Raw genomic sequence first — 21,588 nt, 5'->3', positions numbered from 1 at the left:
GGTCACTTGCATATTGTTTATAGCGTCTTTGAAACTGTATATTTTCATTCTGGTGGTTATGAATTGCTGATTGGTGTAACAGTTCGTATTTTTGTGTGTGTTTCTGTCCTTCTCTTGGGAGAGTAGGCGTTACTTTTCGTTTCGTGGAGCGGGACAAAATTGAAATCACTCATTGGAAAGCTGAGACGCATTGCGTTTGAAGAGCTGTAAAAACTTCACTCATTCATTTTTGTACATTTTTTAAAATCCCATCACGAACAAGATTGACTTCCTGTTCACCTATTATCTTTTAACGATGGCTGATTCAAATTCCTCAGGTAGAATGGCAGTGATTGTGTACTGTATGTATTTTTACTTGACCCAGTTAGATCTGAGTGTTCTAGTCGAAAGGCACAGTCCAAATTACCCGAATAAAAAGCGAAATCAATCAGGGAGGTTGGCTCGATTTTCCAGTGTCCGAGCGCAATCTTAAGTCAGATTAGCCATCATACATGCAAGGGAGTAAAGTTTGATGAACAGGGGATAGTTTAGGTAACGCAATAACTGGGTGATTGAAATTGTTAAAGCCTATAGTTTTAAAGTTTGCAGAAGTCAAAAAGCCTTCAGTAGAATGAAAATGCGTCTCGTAAAGTACAGTGATGCCACATTGCGCTGAGCTACGGTTATGAATTCTGCCATCTAGTCACACAGCACTGTTTATGACTGTTTGCAATTCTGCTGCAAAGTCACGATTAGGTGCTCATAATATTATGTAAACGCCAGGAATCTACAACATGAATACAGATGGGTGCTGACGGGGATGAAGGATCTGAGATGCGGAGACTTATACCTGACCAACGCGTTCTGCACGGAAATGTCCAAAAGCTGGAGAGGAACACGTGTTCAGTGACAGCAACGATAGAAAACAGTCGACAGCGTATCGAAAAATATGTTTATTAATTAAGCAGAAAGTTTATTTGACGAACAACTAACATAAGTTGCATATTATATCTCAAAATATATCTAACGTCTCCCGTATGAACTGAAACTTTATACTGTGAGAACTACCTGTACATGTGTAGGCATTAAAGGAGTCTTAAAATGTGTACATGTATCAATCTTTTTATATAGCCTTGAAATAGGTTATAAAATCATTTCAAAAAGCCCTCGCCCCATTATTGAGCGGAAAGCCATTTTTTCCTGAGTGAAAAACGAAAGCGGAAATTTTTCTTTCAACAAATAATAAAACTGTATGTGTTTAATTGTTTTTAATATGTAACCTCTGTGATTCCCGGGTATATATTCTGCACTTCAACACCTACAATCCAATTCAGTTCAATTATTTCCGCGCAATTAAAAACAATTAAAAGTGATATTTACCTTCCCCAATGTTCACAAGAAATGTAAAATTTCATTACAAATATCTGAAAACTGACATCTTGGATTATGTTCTTTAACATAATTCTTTAACATAATTTCCATGATTTCGTTCACCTGTTTTACTTCGAGACCAATCATTTTCTTGACAGCTTTTGTGATTCGATCGATCTTCTTCCAATAATCCACCGTAAAGTTATTTTACCGTCAATAAACGATATGACTGATGTAACTACGTCCTGAGAAAATAAAGCCTCTGTGTGTTCTTAAAGCGCACATTATTATATTAACCACAAATTTTACAATACAACACCTTTAATCTATTTTTCACAGTAAAATAGTAAGACACGAATCACACTTGCACGAATAACTGTCAATCGGCCCACATTGGACAGCTTCCCTATTCAACAACGCGCAACGTGACCTCGTCTTAACATCTGATAATGCCCACTGCGATTTGACAATACTCGCTGCGTAACGCGCTGTCACCTGGATACGAAACAGTGCGCGCAACTCGACAAGTCCATCTAAGGAGATTCTTACAGACTACTTGCACGAGGAATATACCATAAAAATGGACGGGGCGTTCAGGAAAATAAAGTAAAATTCTTGAACAAAATCCGTGGAAATTTATCGTATTTTGACTTCTTTTGACTCTCTGACCAAAATTAAAACGGCATTTACGAATGGGAATTAATATGTGCTTGGTCGCTCATAAACTTACGTCTACAGTAACGTTTAAGACCGGCTCAGGAGAATGAACGTTGATAATGCCCTCACCTGCGGCGTGGGCATTAGTCGCATCCATTCTACAGCCAAGCACATATTTATTTCCTCATTACTACATTACCTTCAACTGAAGAACGTACTAATGAATTTATAGAAACAGCACACTTGCAGTGTATAACTGTGAATATAATCCAGTCCATTCTAACCTCTATCACTGACAAACATCGCGATTAACAGAGATGACGTACTTCTAAACGGCCAAGTATAATGTATGCGGTTAAGAGTAAATGCATAATAATTTGCGCAATTTACGGCAATGTTTTTAAAATGTTCAGTCACATTTAAGCTTTCAAACTTTCAAGATATACACCCCGGCAAATAATTTCCATTTGTAGGAGAGTAAAGTTGTATTTGTTGGGGTATAGTTTAGCTGCAGTAAAACTTCATTGTTTTCTCCATCTGAACGACCTTTTCAGACATTTGTTACTGTTATTTATTAAAGCTTTAACATTTGCCAATGAAGGTTTCTTAATTAAAGGGGACGGCAAAAACCATTCAGATATCGAAAGTGCGATTTAAATGCTGCAAATATTTAAGCTCTCGTCGCAGCCTAAACTTAAAAGGTCGGAATTGACAAGGTGCTAACAAAGTTAACAATGTTGCAGATTTATACACATTCCGCCCGTAACCAACATTCACATTTACAAACTTGGCAATTTATTTATCTCCAATCCTCAGAAAGACCATTGTGGGTCACATAAATAGTTCCAAAACTTCCAGCCCTCCCCCCAAAAAGATTCCTCCTTCTTAATTTGGTGAAGGATCCCTCTTGAACTCTACATCTGCAGTCTTAATTAAGAACACAGTGGGTGATATTTTGTTCTTTTGCATAACTGGGACCAGGCTTAGCATGATTCGTAATCAAAAAACCCCGATCAATTTGATTTTAATCGAGTTTCACAATTAGTTTTCTCTGTTCTTTTTTGTTCAGCACATTCGTTTGTTTCCCTGCCTTTTATAAAGCCATAAAATTGCGTGCGTTGCCCTTACCAACCGAAAATTTCTGAATGTCTCAAAGAGAAAATGTCAGCGAAGGCAAGGATCACCTGCCATGTACTCGCAGGAAGAGCTTCTCTAAAAACAGAGCTAATAGTTTAGGCTTAGTCTAATATATTATCAAAGATTCCGTAAACACCACCTTAAGCCTCTTCTGCATGATACCTGGGTACTTTTCAAGTAGACTAGAATCTGGTCAAGATTGAGGTAATACTCCCTAACCTGAGCTGTATATTTATTCCATCATTTACATGTATTAATCAGTTTTTAAAAAATGGCTTGAATCTTCCTCTCATAAACGTCGTGAAATAAACAAACAAAATGAACATTTGCACGATCAAGATCATTTTTCAGACGACTCCGGTGTGGGTGGGGTCCAGTCATTGCTGATTAGACGCTGGTATTCATTTATCTGCCGCTGATGGGATACGTCTTCCAAATCCTGGTAGGGGGACTCCTCCTCAACCAAAGCCATTTTGGTCACCATTGAAGGACGGGCGGTCAGTTCAGGGGGCATCCCAATGTCCACTATGAAATCATCGTCGAGGCGGTTGCAAGTAGCCTTGGTCCTTGACCTGGGCTTTCCGTCGTGCTCGGTGGATGGCTTTGAGCACAGAAGAGATTTTGCCTTGAGAGAGACCCAGCAACAAATCCCGATCAAGACTAAGCACATCAGACCTCCGACGATGTACACCATCAGTGTGCTTAATGGCCACGACTTATCAGATGACGAAGTTCCTGATCTGGGAGTACGCCTTGGGTTAGGCAAGACAGTTACTGCCTCAGTGGGTAGTGGGAAGTTTGCCTGAAGGAAAACTTCGGCATTTGGCTGGTAACTGACCATCATGCGACAGGCAACCGAGGCCCCTACATCTATGGTTAAAACGTTGGAAACTGACAAGACATGTTCTGAACGGTCCTCTACGAGGAATCTGTCCGAAGTGTTGTCGGGGTCTACGTGCTCACCGTTGTAATGCCATATGCAAGGTGGGGGAGGGGAGCGTGGGGGAGTCGTAACACATTTGAACTGAGCTTGTTCGTCGAGTGATGTTGGTATTTTGGTTTGTTCAAGTTGCACTGTTATCGGCTGCGCTGTGGCTTCAAGCGGTCGCAGAGTTATCACTCTACTTGCCTGATTGCTGCCAAGTGCATTGCGCCCTTCACAAATTATCTGTGTGCCGTTATCAAGAGAGGTGATGGTATAGATCGTTAGTATGTGTCCATCTTTTCTGAAGGACGAATGGAGGCCAGGTTTAAAGTCCCAGTTAGTAGTAGACACCGGCGGATTGCCAGATGTTATGCATACGACGACCAAATCTTGCCCGGTGCCTAGTCCGCTCGTGGGAGTCGGAATCGTCACATTGGGCCGGTCCAGGACGCAAGAACCAGTACGCTCTTCTCTGAATGTAAGGGAGCACTCGAGTCTTTCCCCGTCAGATTCGTCGTCTTCTGCTACCAACAAGTGAGCCTGCACGAAGCCCCCCACCTCTACAATTGACTGTTCGAGAGACTCTTCGCCTCTCCACCATTGGAGGCTGACCGGTGGACTTCCCCTCTCCGACTCACAAATGAACGCTTTCTTGTTGCCAAGAGTTCGAGCTGAGCACTCTGGGTATTCACTTGCTGGGCGTTGTTCGACAGTCAACCTTACCTCGTTCGACGTCTCGAGCAACGTTTCTCCTCTCAAAAGCTGACATCTGTATGCACCGTTGTCTGTTGTGTCCATAGACTTAATTGTGAGATACGCAAAAAGCGTGGAATCCTCGAGTGGGTCTGCTGATAGGTCGTAATTAGAGGGCGTCTGCGTCCCAGCTGGTTTGGGCCACTCGGCCACTGGCTGGTTGTCCTTCGTCCAGATGACTCTGCCGCGTGGATTTCCGCTGAAGGTCAGGATGCCGTCATACACGCCGTGGCATGTCAGCAGGACGTTTGAATTTCGCACTGGGTACCGACGGTCATCTTCAGCGTTAAGTGTCAACGACTTTGCCCACTGTGCTGAGGATGTTAAAACAAAAGCGACTGCAATGAACTTGCAAAGTGCGGTAAACCGTTGCATGGCCATGATAGCCTTCCTTTCAAACTCGGATGAAGTGATTGGTCTGCGTGAACACTACCATCTTATATACACTATTTATGAAACCAAAATTAACCCTGCCTATGCCTCATGTTTCACCTACAGCGAAATTCTAACCATTGTGAAACTGTAAAGTCATTTGGAGAAATACAGTCTTATTCTTTGTCTTTGATATTTCGGACTTTTCAAACCAAACCACAGCCGATTTATTCATATTGCTGAGGATTAAGCCATTCTAGAATATTTTTGTTTGCCTTATTTGTTCCATGAAACTAGATTGGTTATGCAAATGTGTATCAACCGCTGTACAGAATAATGCGGAATTTTCTTGAGCAAGGTAGCAGTTTAAAAAAAAGAAATGCTGTCAGCAGAAAACTCGGTCGATTAAGCGTGTAAGGGTTGAAATGGCTTAATACTTCAGGCATTTTCATTGAATAAATTGGGTCTTTGAATGTAAAAATCAAGCCTCATTCTGTGAACTGAAACATCGCAGTCATGCCCAGTGATTACAGCGAGTTATTTTTTAGTACTGGTGTGAGCATGAAGTCAGTGCCAAAATATGGGCGCGCCTGCATATTTCCCCGCACGGTGAGATTGATGTTTACGGTGGTTTTAAAGGGACGTGGTAAGAAAAACATATATTGTCGGCTAATGCACTTTGTTGAGGGAACAACAAAGTTTGTTTAGGGTGCAACCATTTTTTTGAGGGAAGAACTGATTTTGTTGAGGGAACAAAATTTTGTTGAAGGAAAAACCATTTTTGTTGAGGGAATAACAAATTTTGACGGGGGAACAACCAGTTTTAGTTGAGTGAACAACCAATTTAGTCGAGGGAATAACCGTTGTTGTTGAGGGAACACAAATTAAATGATTGTCTGGTCCCTAATCTTTCCATTTCTTTTCGATTTTTTGTGGGTTAACGGGGAACATTTGTAGTTATTCTTACAAAACAAAATCACTCCGTGATTTTTTCCCCGAAGTCTGCTTGCAGCCATTTTTTAAGTGGCAACCTTCAACTTTCACGGGCACTTAGGACCATTTTCAACCGTATTTTTTAGCCATTCTGCACTCATATACAAGCTCAAAGACCCAAGGAGTTGATCCTGGCAACAATTTACACAATCACATCACTCTAGGGGGCCAAACAATCTCCCTTTTCAAAAGATACTCGGGGGGGTAGGCTAATGAGCTGACCAGAAATTCTCAATTGAATTAGTCGACTGCACCCAGAAAGCGCGGGAAACGCTCAACAAACGGTCGTCGCTGAACAAAGTTCGTTGTGCCCTCAACAACATTTTGTTGTTCCCTCAACAAAGTGCGTTCGCCGACAACATATATTTTTTTCCCTACCACGTCCCTTTAAAACCCCCGTAGACGTCTGATCAATCCTTTGTCAGTTAGATGAAGTAAAGCCAACGGGTCTTGCAGATGCAATGGAAGACACTGAAAAACAACGTAAGTCATAACACCAGAGATTGACTTTTCACAAAGCTTTGATTTAATTTGAAAATTTTGAAATCAAATATATCATTATAATACAACCCATTTTGTCTTTAAAAACACCAGACCTTACTCAAAAGACGATTCAAGCCTTTTCGAAAACGAGTTCTGAGAATTTTGAAGTGGCGAAACCCAGAAGGAATTTCCCAAGTTCGTGCCTAGTCCGCAAGGAGGAAATTCACTGGCTATCGAGAATAGGCCTCAGGGCACCATGCATGCAAGCTTGTGCACTTTCGTTCTATTGTCTTTTCTCCGAAATAGGTCGTCGTTGTTTCCACAAAGTGAAAAATTCGGTCCCAAAGACAAGTTTTTCAAATTTCTTTTTGTTTTTTTGTTTATTGTTTTTTTGTTTTTCCTGCTTTTTTGGCCAAATCAACCAGGTAGTCTGCTGCCATCAATTTGCTGAATTTATTTTGACCAAATCTACTGGAATTATTCAAATCACGATGATCTCTCCCGGGAAAAAAATCATTTAACCCGCATTTACTTTTGTTTGTACGAAGATATAAAAAAGGGGTTTAATTACGTTCTGGCGATGAAAAGTAAAATTCATTCCACTTGAGTTTTATACGTTTTGATCCGGAAATGGAACCAATGAGAGTTGATGTTTGACCTTGCGTTTAAAAGGTTCCAAACGTTTTAAAAGTAAGATTGCAGCCAGCATCCTCGTTGAAAATATCAATTGCAGCTTTCAACAGTTCACCTCATCATGCTTATCAGTAAAGTAGAGCATTTATTGACACACATTTACACATAATTATCCTGAACACCATACGTATTTAATTACATTTCAGGATTCGTCTTTCTTGTGAAACATATTCTTCAACTTTTAAATCTTCATTTTACTATAATCTTGATTTTCTTTTCATCAAAACATTTTCACAAATAGAAAATATAACCAAATTTATAAAGTGTTTATCTGTTTTATTAAGCTGTCTTATCTCTTTCAAGTCTTCATATAGAAATCTCCTAATTTCTTTATAAAATATACCTCTTGAAATGATCCACATTTTTAGGCCAACCATAATCAAGCACAGTAAGAAACTGCTTAAGTATTATCACAAAGTTAACTCTATGTTCAACTGATACTTGACGAATGCTTGACTCAAATTGCATTTTGCATGTCTGACTGGGAGTTGTCCTTAATTAAGCAATTAAAATTATTCAGTTTGGTGGAAAAAAGTACTGACATTCACACATAAAACTTCACACAGTAATTAAAATGAAACTATCTAAGATATCATGACTTCGGATAAAGCACATTATTAGCGGCAATTCTAAATGATAAACACGATAAACAATGATTTACATATATTGTAGCACGAGTGTAGTAAAGATTTAGCGCTATTTACGTATAATATTTTACAAAATGATGTGTAGAATGCCTCCATTTTCTGCAACACTCAAGAGGTAAACATTCGCCCCAAAAGGTTCCGATTTCTGGCCAGGCGCATGAACCAGTCAATCCTGCCAGTTAGTCAGATTTGGGCCATCGTTTCATTAAGTATATATTTTTTTTTTCCATTTGGCTGACGAAAAGGTCTACGGTGATGTGCCCACAGACCAGACACCAGATTTTTCTTTCTGGTGATGCAGATATTCATTTTAAATGTTTTACGTTTGAATGTATCTCAGAAATCCCATCCTAGACTTGCCTCCAGCGGTATTCGATATAATATTACTGGAGCTGAGTCTACAATATTGTGATACTTATAGTATGATATTATAATAATTCCCTCTCAGCTCTGCTGTATTAAACACACAGTTTTGGTCAACAAACCCTGGGGTTACGAACTAATTTACAAGCAAGTTACGGTCTGATACCAACACTATACCACTAAATGTGACTATTTTGCAAACGTTGAAGAAACTTATCGTTTGCAGCATACAATACCATGCCTTGTAATATTTATGCAGCAGAAATATGACAAGATGACTTATTGGGTATAATTTCAACAATTGATTAAAAATTACCCTCTGCCTTTTTTTTCAAACCACGAGAATATTTTCTTTTTTATTTTATTTAATGAATGAAACCATCGGCGGTTAGCCGCCATTTACAGGATTCATTTATAGAAAATTTAAAATCGAAATATTAAATATGACTTGAAGTATCTGGGAAAAAAATAATACAGACACTGTTATGACACATAAAAATTACCACTGCTGAATCATGTAGAAAAACACAGCGGATAAAATTAACAGGAACCAATGAAAATCAATCAGTTACAGAGGACAGAAGACACCTGCAAATGTCGGTGTGGAAGCATTAAAATTGGAACATTTATCAACTTAAAATATCTATTAAAAAAAGAAAGAATTAAATATAGACACTGTTATGCCACATCAAAATTACCACTGCCGAATCATGTAAAAACAGAGGGCTAAAGAACAAGAATCAATAAAAATCAATCATTTTGCAGAGGATGAAAGACACCCATAAATGTCAGTACGGAAGCAATTCAGTGAGGCTGGAACATTGTAGCATGTCTCATGGAGTCGATTGTAGGCGCATAAACTTCTTGCAACAAAAGCTTGTTTTACGTTCAAGAATAATGCATTGGATTTAATTCCTTTAAGCCAAAGCCAGTATAAAGTCACGTGATAAATCCCCAGAAGAGATATACCTAGAATATCGTAACAATTTTAAGTGGGAAAGGCGAAGACAGCGCGCAGCATGTCGATATTTTAAGGTATTTGATTTAGAACTACATGTATGTGAACGTTGTTTTCGGTGTAACAACTACCTTCACAGTGAGTGCAATTTTAATCAGTAGAGAGCATTGCATACCAGATAAGATACACCAACACCTTTAAACATGGTCATCGTGGGGGCAAGGGGGTGTCCCCCCCAAAAAAAAAAAATAGGGAAAAGAGAGAAAGATATTGCGAAAAAAGCAGACGAAAGGGGATGAAAATCACCAACATGCTTGAACAAAAAACAAAATTGACCCCCTCCAGCAGTTAACTATAATTTTTTACCCAGATTATTGCTTTGCCTTTCTCCGGAAAACCCCCACCCCTAAAAAGTGGTTTGGCCCCCTGGAAAAGATCCTGACGATTCCCATGCTCTTCATTATACAATTGGGGAATGTATCTGACATAGGCCCTAATTAGACATAAGATCTGATGAAGCGCATGTAACAGAATGGAAAGGATTTATGGTTTGTCCACATGAAACATCTCGTCTAGAGTCAATCCAGTGGCACAAGGTTCATCTGTACGCTTTAAGTAACAAAGAGAGACATAGCTTCTTTGTTAAAAAATAACCGGCTCATATTCAGAAAGACATGAAACCGTTCCAGTTTTGGAGAAACACACCATAAGCTGACTTACGGTTGATGATTACCTTCTCAATTCTTCATTTTTCAACTTCATAAACTACAACACTTACGCCATCTCTACATCATTTTCAATACGGTTCCGGTGCGGGTGGGGCCCAGTCATTGCTGATCAGACGCTGGTACTCATTAATCTGCCGCTGACGGGATACGTCTTCCAAATCCTGGTAGGGGGACTCTTCCTCGGCCAAGGCCAACTTGGTCACAATCGAAGGACGGGCGGTCAGTTCAGGGGGCATACCAATGTCCACTATGAAATCATTGTCGAGGCGGTTGCATGAAGCTTTGGTCCTCGTCCTTGGCTTTTCGTCGTTCTTGGTGGATGGCTTTGAGCACAGAAGAGATTTTGCCTTGAGAGAGACCCAGCAACAAATCCCGACCAAGACCAAGCACATCAGACCTCCGATAATGTACCCCATCTGTGTGCTGAATGGCCACGACTTATCAGATAACGAAGGTCCAGATTTAGGGGGCCTCCGTGTGGTTGTGAGGACTGGTGCCGCCTTGGTGGTTTGTGGGAAGGTTGCCCGAAGGAAAACCTCGGCATTTGGCCGGTAACTGACCACGATGTGACAGGTTACTGAGGCTCCTACGTCCATGGTTGTAACACTGGAAACTGACAAGACATGTTCTGAACGGTCCTCCACGAGGAATCTGTCCGAGGTGTTGTCGGGGTCTACGTACTCACCGTTGTAATGCCATATGCAAGGTGGAGGAGGGGAGCGCGGGGGAGTCGGAACGCATTTGAACTGAGCTTGTTCGTCGAGTGATGTTGGTACTTTGGTTTGTTCAAGTTGCACTGTTATCGGCTGCACTGTGGCTTCAAGCGGTCGTAGAGTTATCACTCTACTTGCCTGATTGCTGCCAAGTGCATTGTGCCCTTCACAGATTATCTGTGTGCCGTTGTCACGCGAACTGATGTTGTAAATCGTTAATGTGTTTCCATCTTTTCCGAAGGACGAAAAAAGGCTAGGTTTAAAGTCCCAGTCAACGATAGACACTGGTGGATTGCCAGACGTTACACACACGACGATCAAGTCTTGTCCGAGGAGTAGTCCACTGGTGGGAGCCGGAATCGCCACACTGGGTCGGTCCAGGACGCAAGACCCAGTGCGTTGTTCTCTGAATGTCAGGGAGCACTCGAACCTTCCCGCGTTGGATTCATCCTCTTCTCCAGCTGCAAAGCGAGCCTGTACAAACCCATCCACGTCAAGATCGGTCTTGTTGAGAGGTTGTTCGCCTTTCCACCACTGGAGGCTGACCGGCGGACTTCCCCTCTCCGACTCGCAGAGGAACACTTGCTCGTTGCTGAGGGTTAGGACGGAGCATTTGGGGTATTCACTTGCTGGGCGTTGTTCGACTGTCAACCTTACCTCGTACGACGTGCCAAGTACCGTTTCTCCTCTCAAAAGCTGACATCTGTACGCACCGTTGTCTGTTGTGTCCATAGACCGGATTGTAAGATACGCATAAACCGCGCCGTTCTCAGGTGCGTCTGCCGATAGATCGTATCTAGTGGGCGTCTCCGTTCCAGCTGGTTTGGGCCACTCAGCAATCGGCTGACCGTCCTTCATCCAAACCACTTTTCCTTGTGGATTTCCGCTGAAGGTCAAGATACCGTCATACGCACCGTAGCATGTCAGCACGACATCGGATTCAGCAACTGGATATCGATTGTCATCTTCCACTTCCAGCTCCAATGACTTTGCTAAGTGCAGTGTTGCCATGAACACAAAGGCAAGTGAAGCAAGCCTGAGGAGCACGGTATTAATACCGATCCCGAATGCCATGTTGCAAGGTACCGACACTGTACCTCCTGTTCTGTGTTTCAAAACTGTCTTTTAAGAAGGCACTGCCAGCTTATATAGTCAGCAGTCCTGCAACCGAAACTGAAGAGAATTTCTGTTTTTCCGGCATCGATCTAGCTTATCTTGGGCTTTCAATTCTGTTATAGGAAGTAAGAAAAGTAATGATATAGATACTGAAATTATTCATGACGTCAGATTGGCATCACTTTTGCATCCGCCAGGGATATCGACCCCCCTTTAAGGGGTGCTGTTCTTCACAGATGTGATGATTCTGAAATAGTAGTTCTGTAAAATTGATAAAGTGTAATAACGTGAAATTTACTTTCACTATGTTACAGCCGAGGGTCCGTAAAGGCTAAGTGGCAAAACTGCAAATAGTTCAGTATATAGCATGATTGCGGCACCGCCAAGTGATGGAGGGGGGGGGCCGTAGTGGGGCCATGCCCCACCCCACCTCCCCCCCCCCAAAAAAAACCATGAGGATTTCTTTTAATCGATTATAATGAAGATGCTAATTGTCTTAAATGGAGGTTTTTTGTATGGACAGAGCCATTTTGTTCAGGAAATTGATTCTGAGCAGCTGCTTAATTCTGACTGGTGCGAATCAGTTAATGCAAAAGTGCGGCGGGTGCGCTACCTACTTGTTTTGCCTCCCCCCAACAAAATTGGGCCTGGATTCAGCCATGGTCACTGCCGGTCATAAAAGTAATTGGACGGAGGTGAGACAGGGCACAAAGTCACCCCCTCAAGTGTCCGGGAATGTTGGTTGAAACAGAAGACGGCTGGAAAAGGTACTGCGGACTAGTTGAATGAAACCTCGATGATGCAAATAAATCAGTTCAAAGAAATCATCGTTTTTTTTAGTCTGACATTTATTCACGATTTTTTAATGTCCTCATCTTTCCTGTATTTATGTGCAGTCCCTTATAGAGTGTCTCAGTAACTACATTGCGTGTGTCTGTGCAGTGCGATCATTTCACAGGCCCGTAACTACGGAATTTTCTTAACTACAATTCAATTTCATTTCATTACATTTATTTCCTCCTCATGGAAAAATACAGGTACTAACAATGTATGTAATTTATTAAAATAAGACAGTGAATAAAAATAAATAAAATTAGATAAAAATGACTGTCTGCACTAGGGAGATACTATTTGTCGGGCGGGAAGACCGTCTGACTTCCAGTTTGTTTGTATATTTGTCTTGTTTAAAGTTTGTCTTTCAATGTGTACCGTCAAATAAAACTTCCACGTCCGGCACTCGCAATGTATTCCCGTTCGGTCTAATATAAACATACATAGATTATTTACAACATATCAGCACCATGGACTTTCCGTGGTTCGATATAGATACATAATGCCACACAGACTGCAATACGGGCGTTTCACAATAGTGCGCCTCCAAGAGTTTGCAACGCGTTGATCAATCTCAGTGCGCTAAATCTGTCGACCCAATGCGCGTTTGGAAAGGGTCGACAGCTTTCGCGCCTTGTGATTGTTCAACACGTTGCTCACTCCCGGAGGCGCACAATTGTGAATCGCCCGTATTAAAAACCGCTCTTTCAAATTTTAATCATAACACAGTTTCAAATTGACCTTTTCTCTTTAAATATCAAAGTATACCGACTAATACAAATATTTTTGCCAATGCACACAATGCGAACTCTCCAGCAAAGAATGTCCACAAATATATCAGTGACTGCTTCATTCTGGATACAACACAAGCTTAACAGTTATTTTAACTTAACACTGGAAGATTATTTCAGAAGTATGTTTTCAATCCCACCTATCGTTGGATCCGGAAACAGGGTTATTTGTTTCTTGTTGGTGCCACTGTTTATGCAACAACTACGCCTTTACGTCTTGTTTATCAGCCGGGGATTCTGTTTCATCAAATGTGACTTACCACAATTTGTCCTTTGGTTTATTGTTATAGTTTTAAGACAGTGCTAGCTGTACACGAAGTTTTGATGAAACATTTCAACCTTGTTTTGGAACCCACTCATTTATTCCTTTTTAACTGTACAACCTTAAATCCAATTCAAGCTATAGCCCGAAGCATAATGACAACATTGTAAACATCCAAACAACACATACGCATCTGCTCAAAGAATATCACACAAAAACTGTGTTTAGCAACTTCAAATCTTGTTATCCACTTGTAGCAATTGTAGACATGAAACATCACGCATCCAATTCCTTAAAGGAAAAGTTCAAGTCAACACTATTCATTAATACTAACATGCTTAGCATAAACAGCAATTTTTGCCGTGATACACATTACAAGCCAACTGTTAGGACACATGACGCGAAACTTACATGCGCCTTTTGCGTGCTTATTATGTATGCTGATAAACGTTTTAGACCATCGTTTTGGAAAGTGTTTTAATTCGATATTTATAGAGCTACGAGTTTCATTTCCAATCATTTAGAGATATTTCTATACGACTGGTGTTTTTTTTTTATCGAGGACGCAAACAGAAGCAGTGTCCCTATCCTGTTCTTTTCACCAAACACCTAACAACTCCAAAGGGATTTGGATCAATGGTGGTAACGAGACATTCCCAAAGTCAAAATGTTCAGCTTTGTATTCGGTCCCCTTTTGTAGCCTTTTCTTACAGCGTCAATTTCAGTTAGGTGACAAGAACTAAGTGTGCAGTTTGTAACCGAGTGTCATTCTACAGTCCGGCTACATGTTTGTTCACACTAAGTGTAAGACGACACTGGAGGCGGCAACCAGACGTTACTGATGAGTCGCTGGTAGCTGTTTTCTTGCCGTTGACGAGACACATCCTCCAGATCCTGATAAGGCGACTCTTGCTCCAGTAAGGCCTGCTTGGTCAACCGCGAAGGGGGAACGGTTGGGGCGTTGTTCATGATCACCGCAGAAGGCGTGTCAAGGTCTACCATGAAATTGTTGTCTTCGAGGCGGATGCAGGACGCTTTGGCCGTCCCATTGTCCTTGTCGATCTGGGTACCTCGCTTGCCACATAGGAGAGATTTCGCCTTGAGAGAGACCCAGCAACAAATCCCGATCAAAACCAAGCACATCAGACCTCCGATGATGTACCCAAACCGTGACCTGATGTCAAAATTCCAGGAGTTTGACGAGTCGTCCAGCTTTGGCGTGAACGGGGCGGGTGGTGTGAGGATCATTGGTACCGTCATACCCTCAGTGGTCAATGGAAAATCCGCCCTGACGGTTGTCTCTGCATTGGGCTGGAAACTGACCATGATGCGGCAAGTAACCAAGGCGCCTACGTCAGCGGTTGACACTAATAAAACCGACAACACGTGTTCTGAGCGATCCTCTACAAGAAATCTGTCGGACGTATTGAAGGGATCCACGTAGTGACCATTGTAGTGCCAGGCGCAGGGAGGAAGAGGGGACCGAGTTGGTCTTGTGGTGCATGTGAATTCAGCTAACTCACCCACTGAAGTTGGCACTTTGGTTTGTTCAAGTTGAACTGCTATCGGCTGCGCTGTGGCTTCAAGTGGTCGCAGAGTTATCACTCTACTTGCCTGATTGCTGCCAAGTGCATTATGCCCTTCACAAATTATCCGAGTGCCGTTGTCGCTGGAGCTGATGTTAGAGATCATGAGCACATGTCCGTCTTCTCTGAAGGATGAATGGAGACTAGGTGTGAAGTCCCAGGCAACGGAGGACACTGGGGGATTTCCAGAGGTGACACAGACGACGACTAAATCCTGTCCCGTGCTTAGTCCGCTCGTGATGGTGGGAATTGTTGTGTTAGGTCGATCCAGGGAGCAAGAGCCGGTAACCTCTCCTCTAAATGTCAGGGAGCACTCAAACTTTCCTCTACTGGACTCGTCGTCCTCTGCTACCAGTAAGCGCGCCTGGACAAAGTCCCCTAAGTCGTCAGTGGGCGTGGACTGCTCGAGAGGTTGTCCGTCTTTGAACCACTGAAGACTGACCGGTGGTCTACCCTTCTCCGAGTCGCAGATGAGTGCTCTGCCGTCCCGGACGGGCCGTACCGAACATTCTGGGTACTCACGTGAAGGTGGCTGTTCAACCATCAGGTCTTGAGAATTTGAGGTACCACGGACTGTCCCATCTCGCTGAATCTGACATCTGTACTCACCGTTGTCTTCTGTGTCCATCATTCTAATTTTCATATAGGCAAAGAATCCTTCGGTGCCGAGTGACATGTAGCTCAGCTCGTATTTGGCTGGTGTTTCTGAGCCAGTGGTTTCGGTCCACTCGGCAACTCCCATCCCATTCTTCGTCCAGACGAGTGTTTGCTGGCCCAAGTGACAGTGGCCGTTGCAACTACAAGTCAGATCGATGGAGGAGTATCTCTGCGGGAAGTTATCCTGCACGGTGAGAGCCAACTGCACGCTGGCTGATGTTGCTGTAGTAAACACAGCAATGGCCATCAGTTTTGTGAAAACGGATACCCATGTAACGCACGACATGCTGGTTCTTGATGATACCCAGTCTCAAAGTCAGTGTCTTGGCTTATGAGCGTATTTACGAACTCGGCGGCCTTTATACATGTAACAGAAGTTAAACAGGAAGTGGGGCAGGAATAAAAACTGCAGACTTCCTCATTCGGAGGCACCACCCCTTTTATCTTACAGAGATGAATGCGACCAGTCACCCAGTACTGCAAATTCAATTTGCTCCCACCATCTCAAGTGTAACCAGGTCGAGTTTTCGCCTTACTACTCTCACCTGACGCTGGTTCATTTTCCTTTGAGTTGTTACACCCCAACTACAGTCTCAACTGTAGTGGTGCAGTTGGGCTGGCCCAATTATTGTTGACCAATTTCCGATAGAAATGTTCTCAACCTTGTCGAAGTTTATGCATCTTACACTTGACACAATTTAAAAAAAAAACAAATTGGAATTTCATCTGTGACACGAAACTGTAAACAGTGAATATGACTTTGACACATGCTGAACACATGCACACTGGACCTCTGTGTTGTAGTTGGGCCAGCCCAACTATCACTCACGTGGGACGGGCCCAACTATAGTTGGGGTAGATGTTATAGTTGGGCCGTATCAGAGAACATGATTGTGTGCTGTACGTGACCAGGCGTAAACAATTTAGACTAGCGCCCTCTTGCGGCCATACAGTTTTTTGTTCTCACAGTTTCGCCCCGGATTTTACGCGCAGATTTAGAATATGTTGCATCCTCGCTGCAGTGCTTTTCGCACACCGGACATTCTTTCTGGCATTTTCAGGGTTTTCTTGTCGAGGAAAAATGCTCGAGCTGTTGATTTCGATCTAACTTAGGCAAGAGTTAACATCTTCCTTTTAGCCAGCCTAGCTCTGCTGATAACTTTCCGTTGTTGGCAGCCTGCAGCTTATGGGAGGCATGAGCAAGCAGTTCAAATGGTGAGTTGCAGTTTTTAAAAATAAACATAATGTACTTGCAGTACACTTTGTTTGGTAAATGATGTTTTAATACTGTGCCGGTACACAATTTTGTGGGATCTGCTTCTCATTCAATCATGTTACATGTCATTACTTGTATGAACGTGAAGAATTATGTCACGGCAGTGGATGATTATTTGTGTACATAACCTTGTATTTTTAATGTCAATAATGGTGAAAGGAATCATGTACAATTGACCCTATAGCGAACTTTAATGTTGAAGGGAACAACCGAGCATATTCTGATCTGTCACAACTATAATGATTAAACAAAGTGGGAAATGAAACCTTCATAATATTTACCTTGGCTAGTTTTTATCATTGTACGGACTTTCAAGAGTGGGTAATACCAGACCTATGATCATTTTTCCCAAGGCCGCTCCATTTCTTTGTTGAAATTCGTGAGATTACAAAAACAATTTAATTTAAATAAAAGTAACAGTCGAATACCTCTTATAAAAGAACCAGAAGTGTATTGTCTGGTAAAATATTCCTTTGTAGGTAATGTGTTTTATATTTATAATCAAATTGTAAGTAATATTCTTTTATAAACACAAGGACCATTCCTGCTAATTTGGGTAATGTGGTAAACATTACAGTAAGGGAACCGCTGTCCTGGAACAATTAATAGGGAAACAAAATTGTATGTAAGTTACTGGCTATTTATTTTCTTTATCTTTCAGATTGTTCTTTATCATCTCCGTGGACTTTCGTTTTATATAACACCCTTATACTACACCGTTATGAAATTTGTACATTAGAACCAACTGTTCTTTCATCCTTTCTGAGTGGATCCGCTCGGTAACACTTGGCGTAGTCGGCAGGATTCGAACCTGCGCGGGGACAACCCCAACACATAAAAAAAAGGAATTCAGTTACAATGACTTTGCTGAAGTCGGCCGCGAAGGATGATAGACCTTTATTTATGAGGAAGCCATTTTTTATTTTGGTCCCTTGTTTTTGTTTAACGGATTGTGATTTTCGAAAGAGATGACACCAGATTGGCGTACTTTCCTATAAATCGCTATCCTCCCCGCGGAGGAAACGAACAAAATGTGCATTAGTTTCCTTTTTAAAATGTTCAGCATTTCCATAGCTCTTAATACGAATTTAAAATTGCTTGAGATTGCGGTTGAAGCTGCCCTCTGTGATCTGAGAGTTTTGTTATAGATTTATTATAGATTTATAAGGTACTAAATATCGAAGTACTGTAATGGTGATAATTTATTCATTATAACAGTGCAAATTTCATACAATAGTGGTGACATACGCTGTGCAGTAAAGATATTAAACCGCGCAAGGTCTAACCGAAGGCAAAGGAATACGTCCTCCAAGTATATTTAAGTCATCATACAAAGATGAAATTATAACAAGAAACTTAAACTGGAAGATTTGAGCAGAGGGCAGAATTTGCCACTTTGACATTTTCTCCACTATTGTTGCGATGTATTATTTTTCTCATGCCAAACCTTCAGGAGTTTTTCAGTAATAATTACAAACATTTTGACACCAATGTTATGAAAGTTAGAGATGTACCGTTCCCGCAAATCTCCCATTTTCGTTTGAGACAGGTCAGTCAATTCACTTTTCCACTGGTGCGCACGAGGCTATGAAGTTGCCCTATTTCGACTATATTGAAACTTCGTTAATAATGCTCACAGTGAATATCCATGATTTATCCAGTCAACAATTCGAAAATCTTGACACCATTGAAGACATTGATTTGGCTCGTGAAAAACGGATTGACATGTTCATGACTGTCGATTCCCATGTTACTTTTCGACAAATATTGTGAGGAAAAAAATGCATGTCCGTGGATATCCCATGATATTGTTGCCATGATGAAAGAAAGAGAGATAAAAATGCATGAAGTCGCTGTAAAATCAAATAATACCGAATTATGGAGTGCATACCTCTGGCTAAGAAAACAAATCGCTCGTTTAATGCGTAAACAAAATCTGATTATTATCGTGGTATTCTTTGTGCCAACAGAGGAAATGGCAAGAAAGTAATGAGGTAATCTCGAGGAAAAAACACACTTTACCGAATTCGATCCATCACGAAGGTCAAACATGTGGTAAGCCTGACGATATCGCAAATGTCGTTAACGAATGTTTTATTAACTGCGCAAAGAAAGTGACCGAGAAGTTGCCAGAGAATCACAATCACAAGACGTGTACGTCATATTAGAATGATAAAAGGTTCAAAACACTTTGGGTATCAAATCTTTCCCTGAAAGTTATGTTGCTGAGATTATAAAAACATGGATATAAACAAGGCCACCGGGGACGACGATGTCAGTTGCCGTCTACGAAAAATTGCTCTGCCTGCGATTCTCGAGTCGCTAACTAAACTTGTTAACCGGTCATTACAATCTGGTTTAGTGCCTCAAACTATGAAAAGTGCAAAGGTCACACCGGTATGTGAAACTGTTGATAAGTCTGACGTAGGCAATTACCGACCAATATCTGTCCTCCCAGTCACCAGTAAAATTTTGGAAAAATCTGTCTAAGATCAGCTCTATGCGTAATGTTAATGACAAGGAACTTATGCGTGCTAATCACTCCGGTTCTTGGCCTTTGCACTCCACATCAACTGTCTTAGCAAAATTAGTTAACCAGTGGAGCAGTAACATTGAAAATGGTTTACTTAATGGAGGGGCTTTTATTGACCTAAGGAAGGCATTTGATACAATTGACCACAACACTCTCTTTTCTAAACTGAACTCCCTTGGTTGCTCAAATCACACGCTGAACTGGTTTTCTAATTATTTGTCAAACCAGATTCGAAGGGTGTGCTTTAATGAAGTTTGCTCTGATCGATTAAAGGTTGTTAGTGGAGTGCCACAAAGCTCAATTCTGGGCCTGCTATTATTCTCCGTATATATAAATACCATGCCGTCAGCAGTCGTTGATGGCATAGCGGACATGTTTGCCGATGACACCATTGTTACAGTCTGAGGCAAAAATGCAAATAACTGCATTTTTAATAATTGCTGATAACTTAAATGTTGCGATAGACCAAATAAGCAGATGGCTAGAGAGTAACAGACTTGTGTTGAATTCTGATAAAAACTAATTTCATGATTTTAGGGACCAAGGCAAAATTGAATAATTCAAATGAAATTACAGTATCGCTTTAACCAGAATTTAATTAAACGGGTCAAGAGGAATAAAATAAATATAAATAAAATAAAAATAAATAAAATAAAATAATCGACGAGGAGTTAAAATGGACTGATCATGTCGATCATGTTATAAAGATAGTTCAGTCAAAACTTGCAATTCTGAGACACGCAAAACCATGTGTTCCACCGGATGTATTAAAAACAATGCTTTCGTTTGACCTCACTTTGGCTATTGCTCACAAATATGGTCGGATAGATATCAAATGCACAACGATAAACTTATCAAGTCACAAAAGTATGCAGCACGTTCAATCTTTTCCAAGGGTATTGATACTTCATCAAGCGAACTTTTTAAAGACCTTTTTTTTACTGAAAGGCAGTTTTTATGTTGAAATATAGGCCTACTCATGATCTTACACCGCCGTACCTAACCAGTAATATAACTAAAATCTCAGAGGTACATGGCTACAACACTAGAAGAGCCAATAATTTCACGATGTCACTTTGCAAATCTGAGTGTTACAAACACAACCCGATTATTGAATGCACTAGAATATGGAATACCTTGAGTACCACAAATCGTTCGGCGCCATCCTTGTCACATTTTTAAATTGCTTTTGAAAACAAACCTTTTAACTTCTGGGTTTTAATTATTTTTGTTTCTGTCGTTTAGATTTTATTTGTATAATATGTTGGTAATTCAACTATTCCAGCTCGTAATTTTACCTCTTTGGAGTATTTTAAGATGATTTCATTCTGATTTTTATTCCCAATGCATTTTCTAAACATTCTATTTAATTCTACGTGTAGTTTGTTCCTTATGATTTTAATCCTTGTGAGGTGTGATTTGTCCTTATTCTTGTTTACATGTATATATTTACTCTATCTAGTACTTGGAATTCTATCTATTTTATTTATTTACATTGTATCTGTGGCATTAATTATCCTATTTTGATTTATTTCAACTTAATTTATTTTCCAGGGCCCCATCATGGAAGACCACAGTTATATGTGAATGGGTCTCCCTGGTAAATCAAAGATAATAACAATAATAATGGTTATATCTAGCTGCATAATAGTTCAAAAAAGCCCAATTCCGCCCCCGCTCCCATGTCAACTGCAAAGTGCCAAAGATATTTGTTGAACCTGGCCTAATGCACGCTCGCTCACAGACATCATTACGTAGAGACAA

At 41.0% G+C, this 21,588-nt stretch overlaps 3 protein-coding genes across 3 annotated transcripts; all 3 read right to left on the bottom strand.

Annotated features, from left to right (window-relative positions):
* Positions 1-927: 927 nt before the first annotated feature.
* Positions 928-5,231, bottom strand: LOC147798518 (uncharacterized). Its single transcript, XM_087139483.1, has one exon. The coding sequence runs from the start codon at positions 5,201-5,203 to the stop codon at positions 3,485-3,487; it is 1,719 nt and encodes a 572-aa protein (XP_086995609.1). The 5' UTR covers positions 5,204-5,231; the 3' UTR covers positions 928-3,484.
* A 1,459-nt stretch (positions 5,232-6,690) lies between these two features.
* On the bottom strand, positions 6,691-11,907 carry LOC147798517 (peroxidasin homolog). The gene has a single exon (XM_022235789.2). It carries the CDS (start codon positions 11,844-11,846, stop codon positions 10,128-10,130), a length of 1,719 nt encoding a protein of 572 aa, XP_022091481.2. The 5' UTR covers positions 11,847-11,907; the 3' UTR covers positions 6,691-10,127.
* Positions 11,908-13,842: 1,935 nt separating this feature from the next.
* On the bottom strand, positions 13,843-16,778 carry LOC147798516 (synaptogenesis protein syg-2-like). The gene has a single exon (XM_087138914.1). The coding sequence runs from the start codon at positions 16,299-16,301 to the stop codon at positions 14,571-14,573; it is 1,731 nt and encodes a 576-aa protein (XP_086995040.1). The 5' UTR covers positions 16,302-16,778; the 3' UTR covers positions 13,843-14,570.
* Positions 16,779-21,588: the final 4,810 nt, after the last annotated feature.

The sequence above is a fragment of the Acanthaster planci genome, linkage group LG07 (assembly GCF_054643075.1).
Source record: "Acanthaster planci isolate LZ-2023a linkage group LG07, COTS_SCS, whole genome shotgun sequence".
In the NCBI taxonomy this organism is placed as follows: Eukaryota; Metazoa; Echinodermata; class Asteroidea; order Valvatida; family Acanthasteridae; genus Acanthaster; species Acanthaster planci.
The sequence above is the reverse complement of the archived record's forward strand: the minus strand, read 5'-3'. Positions and strand labels throughout refer to the sequence as shown.

Bases quoted from the DNA above. Each gene is read 5' to 3' on its own strand.
- LOC147798518 (XM_087139483.1), bottom strand. From the start codon at position 5,203: ATGGCCATGCAACGGTTTACCGCACTTTGCAAGTTCATTGCAGTCGCT.
- LOC147798517 (XM_022235789.2), bottom strand. From the start codon at position 11,846: ATGGCATTCGGGATCGGTATTAATACCGTGCTCCTCAGGCTTGCTTCA.
- LOC147798516 (XM_087138914.1), bottom strand. From the start codon at position 16,301: ATGTCGTGCGTTACATGGGTATCCGTTTTCACAAAACTGATGGCCATT.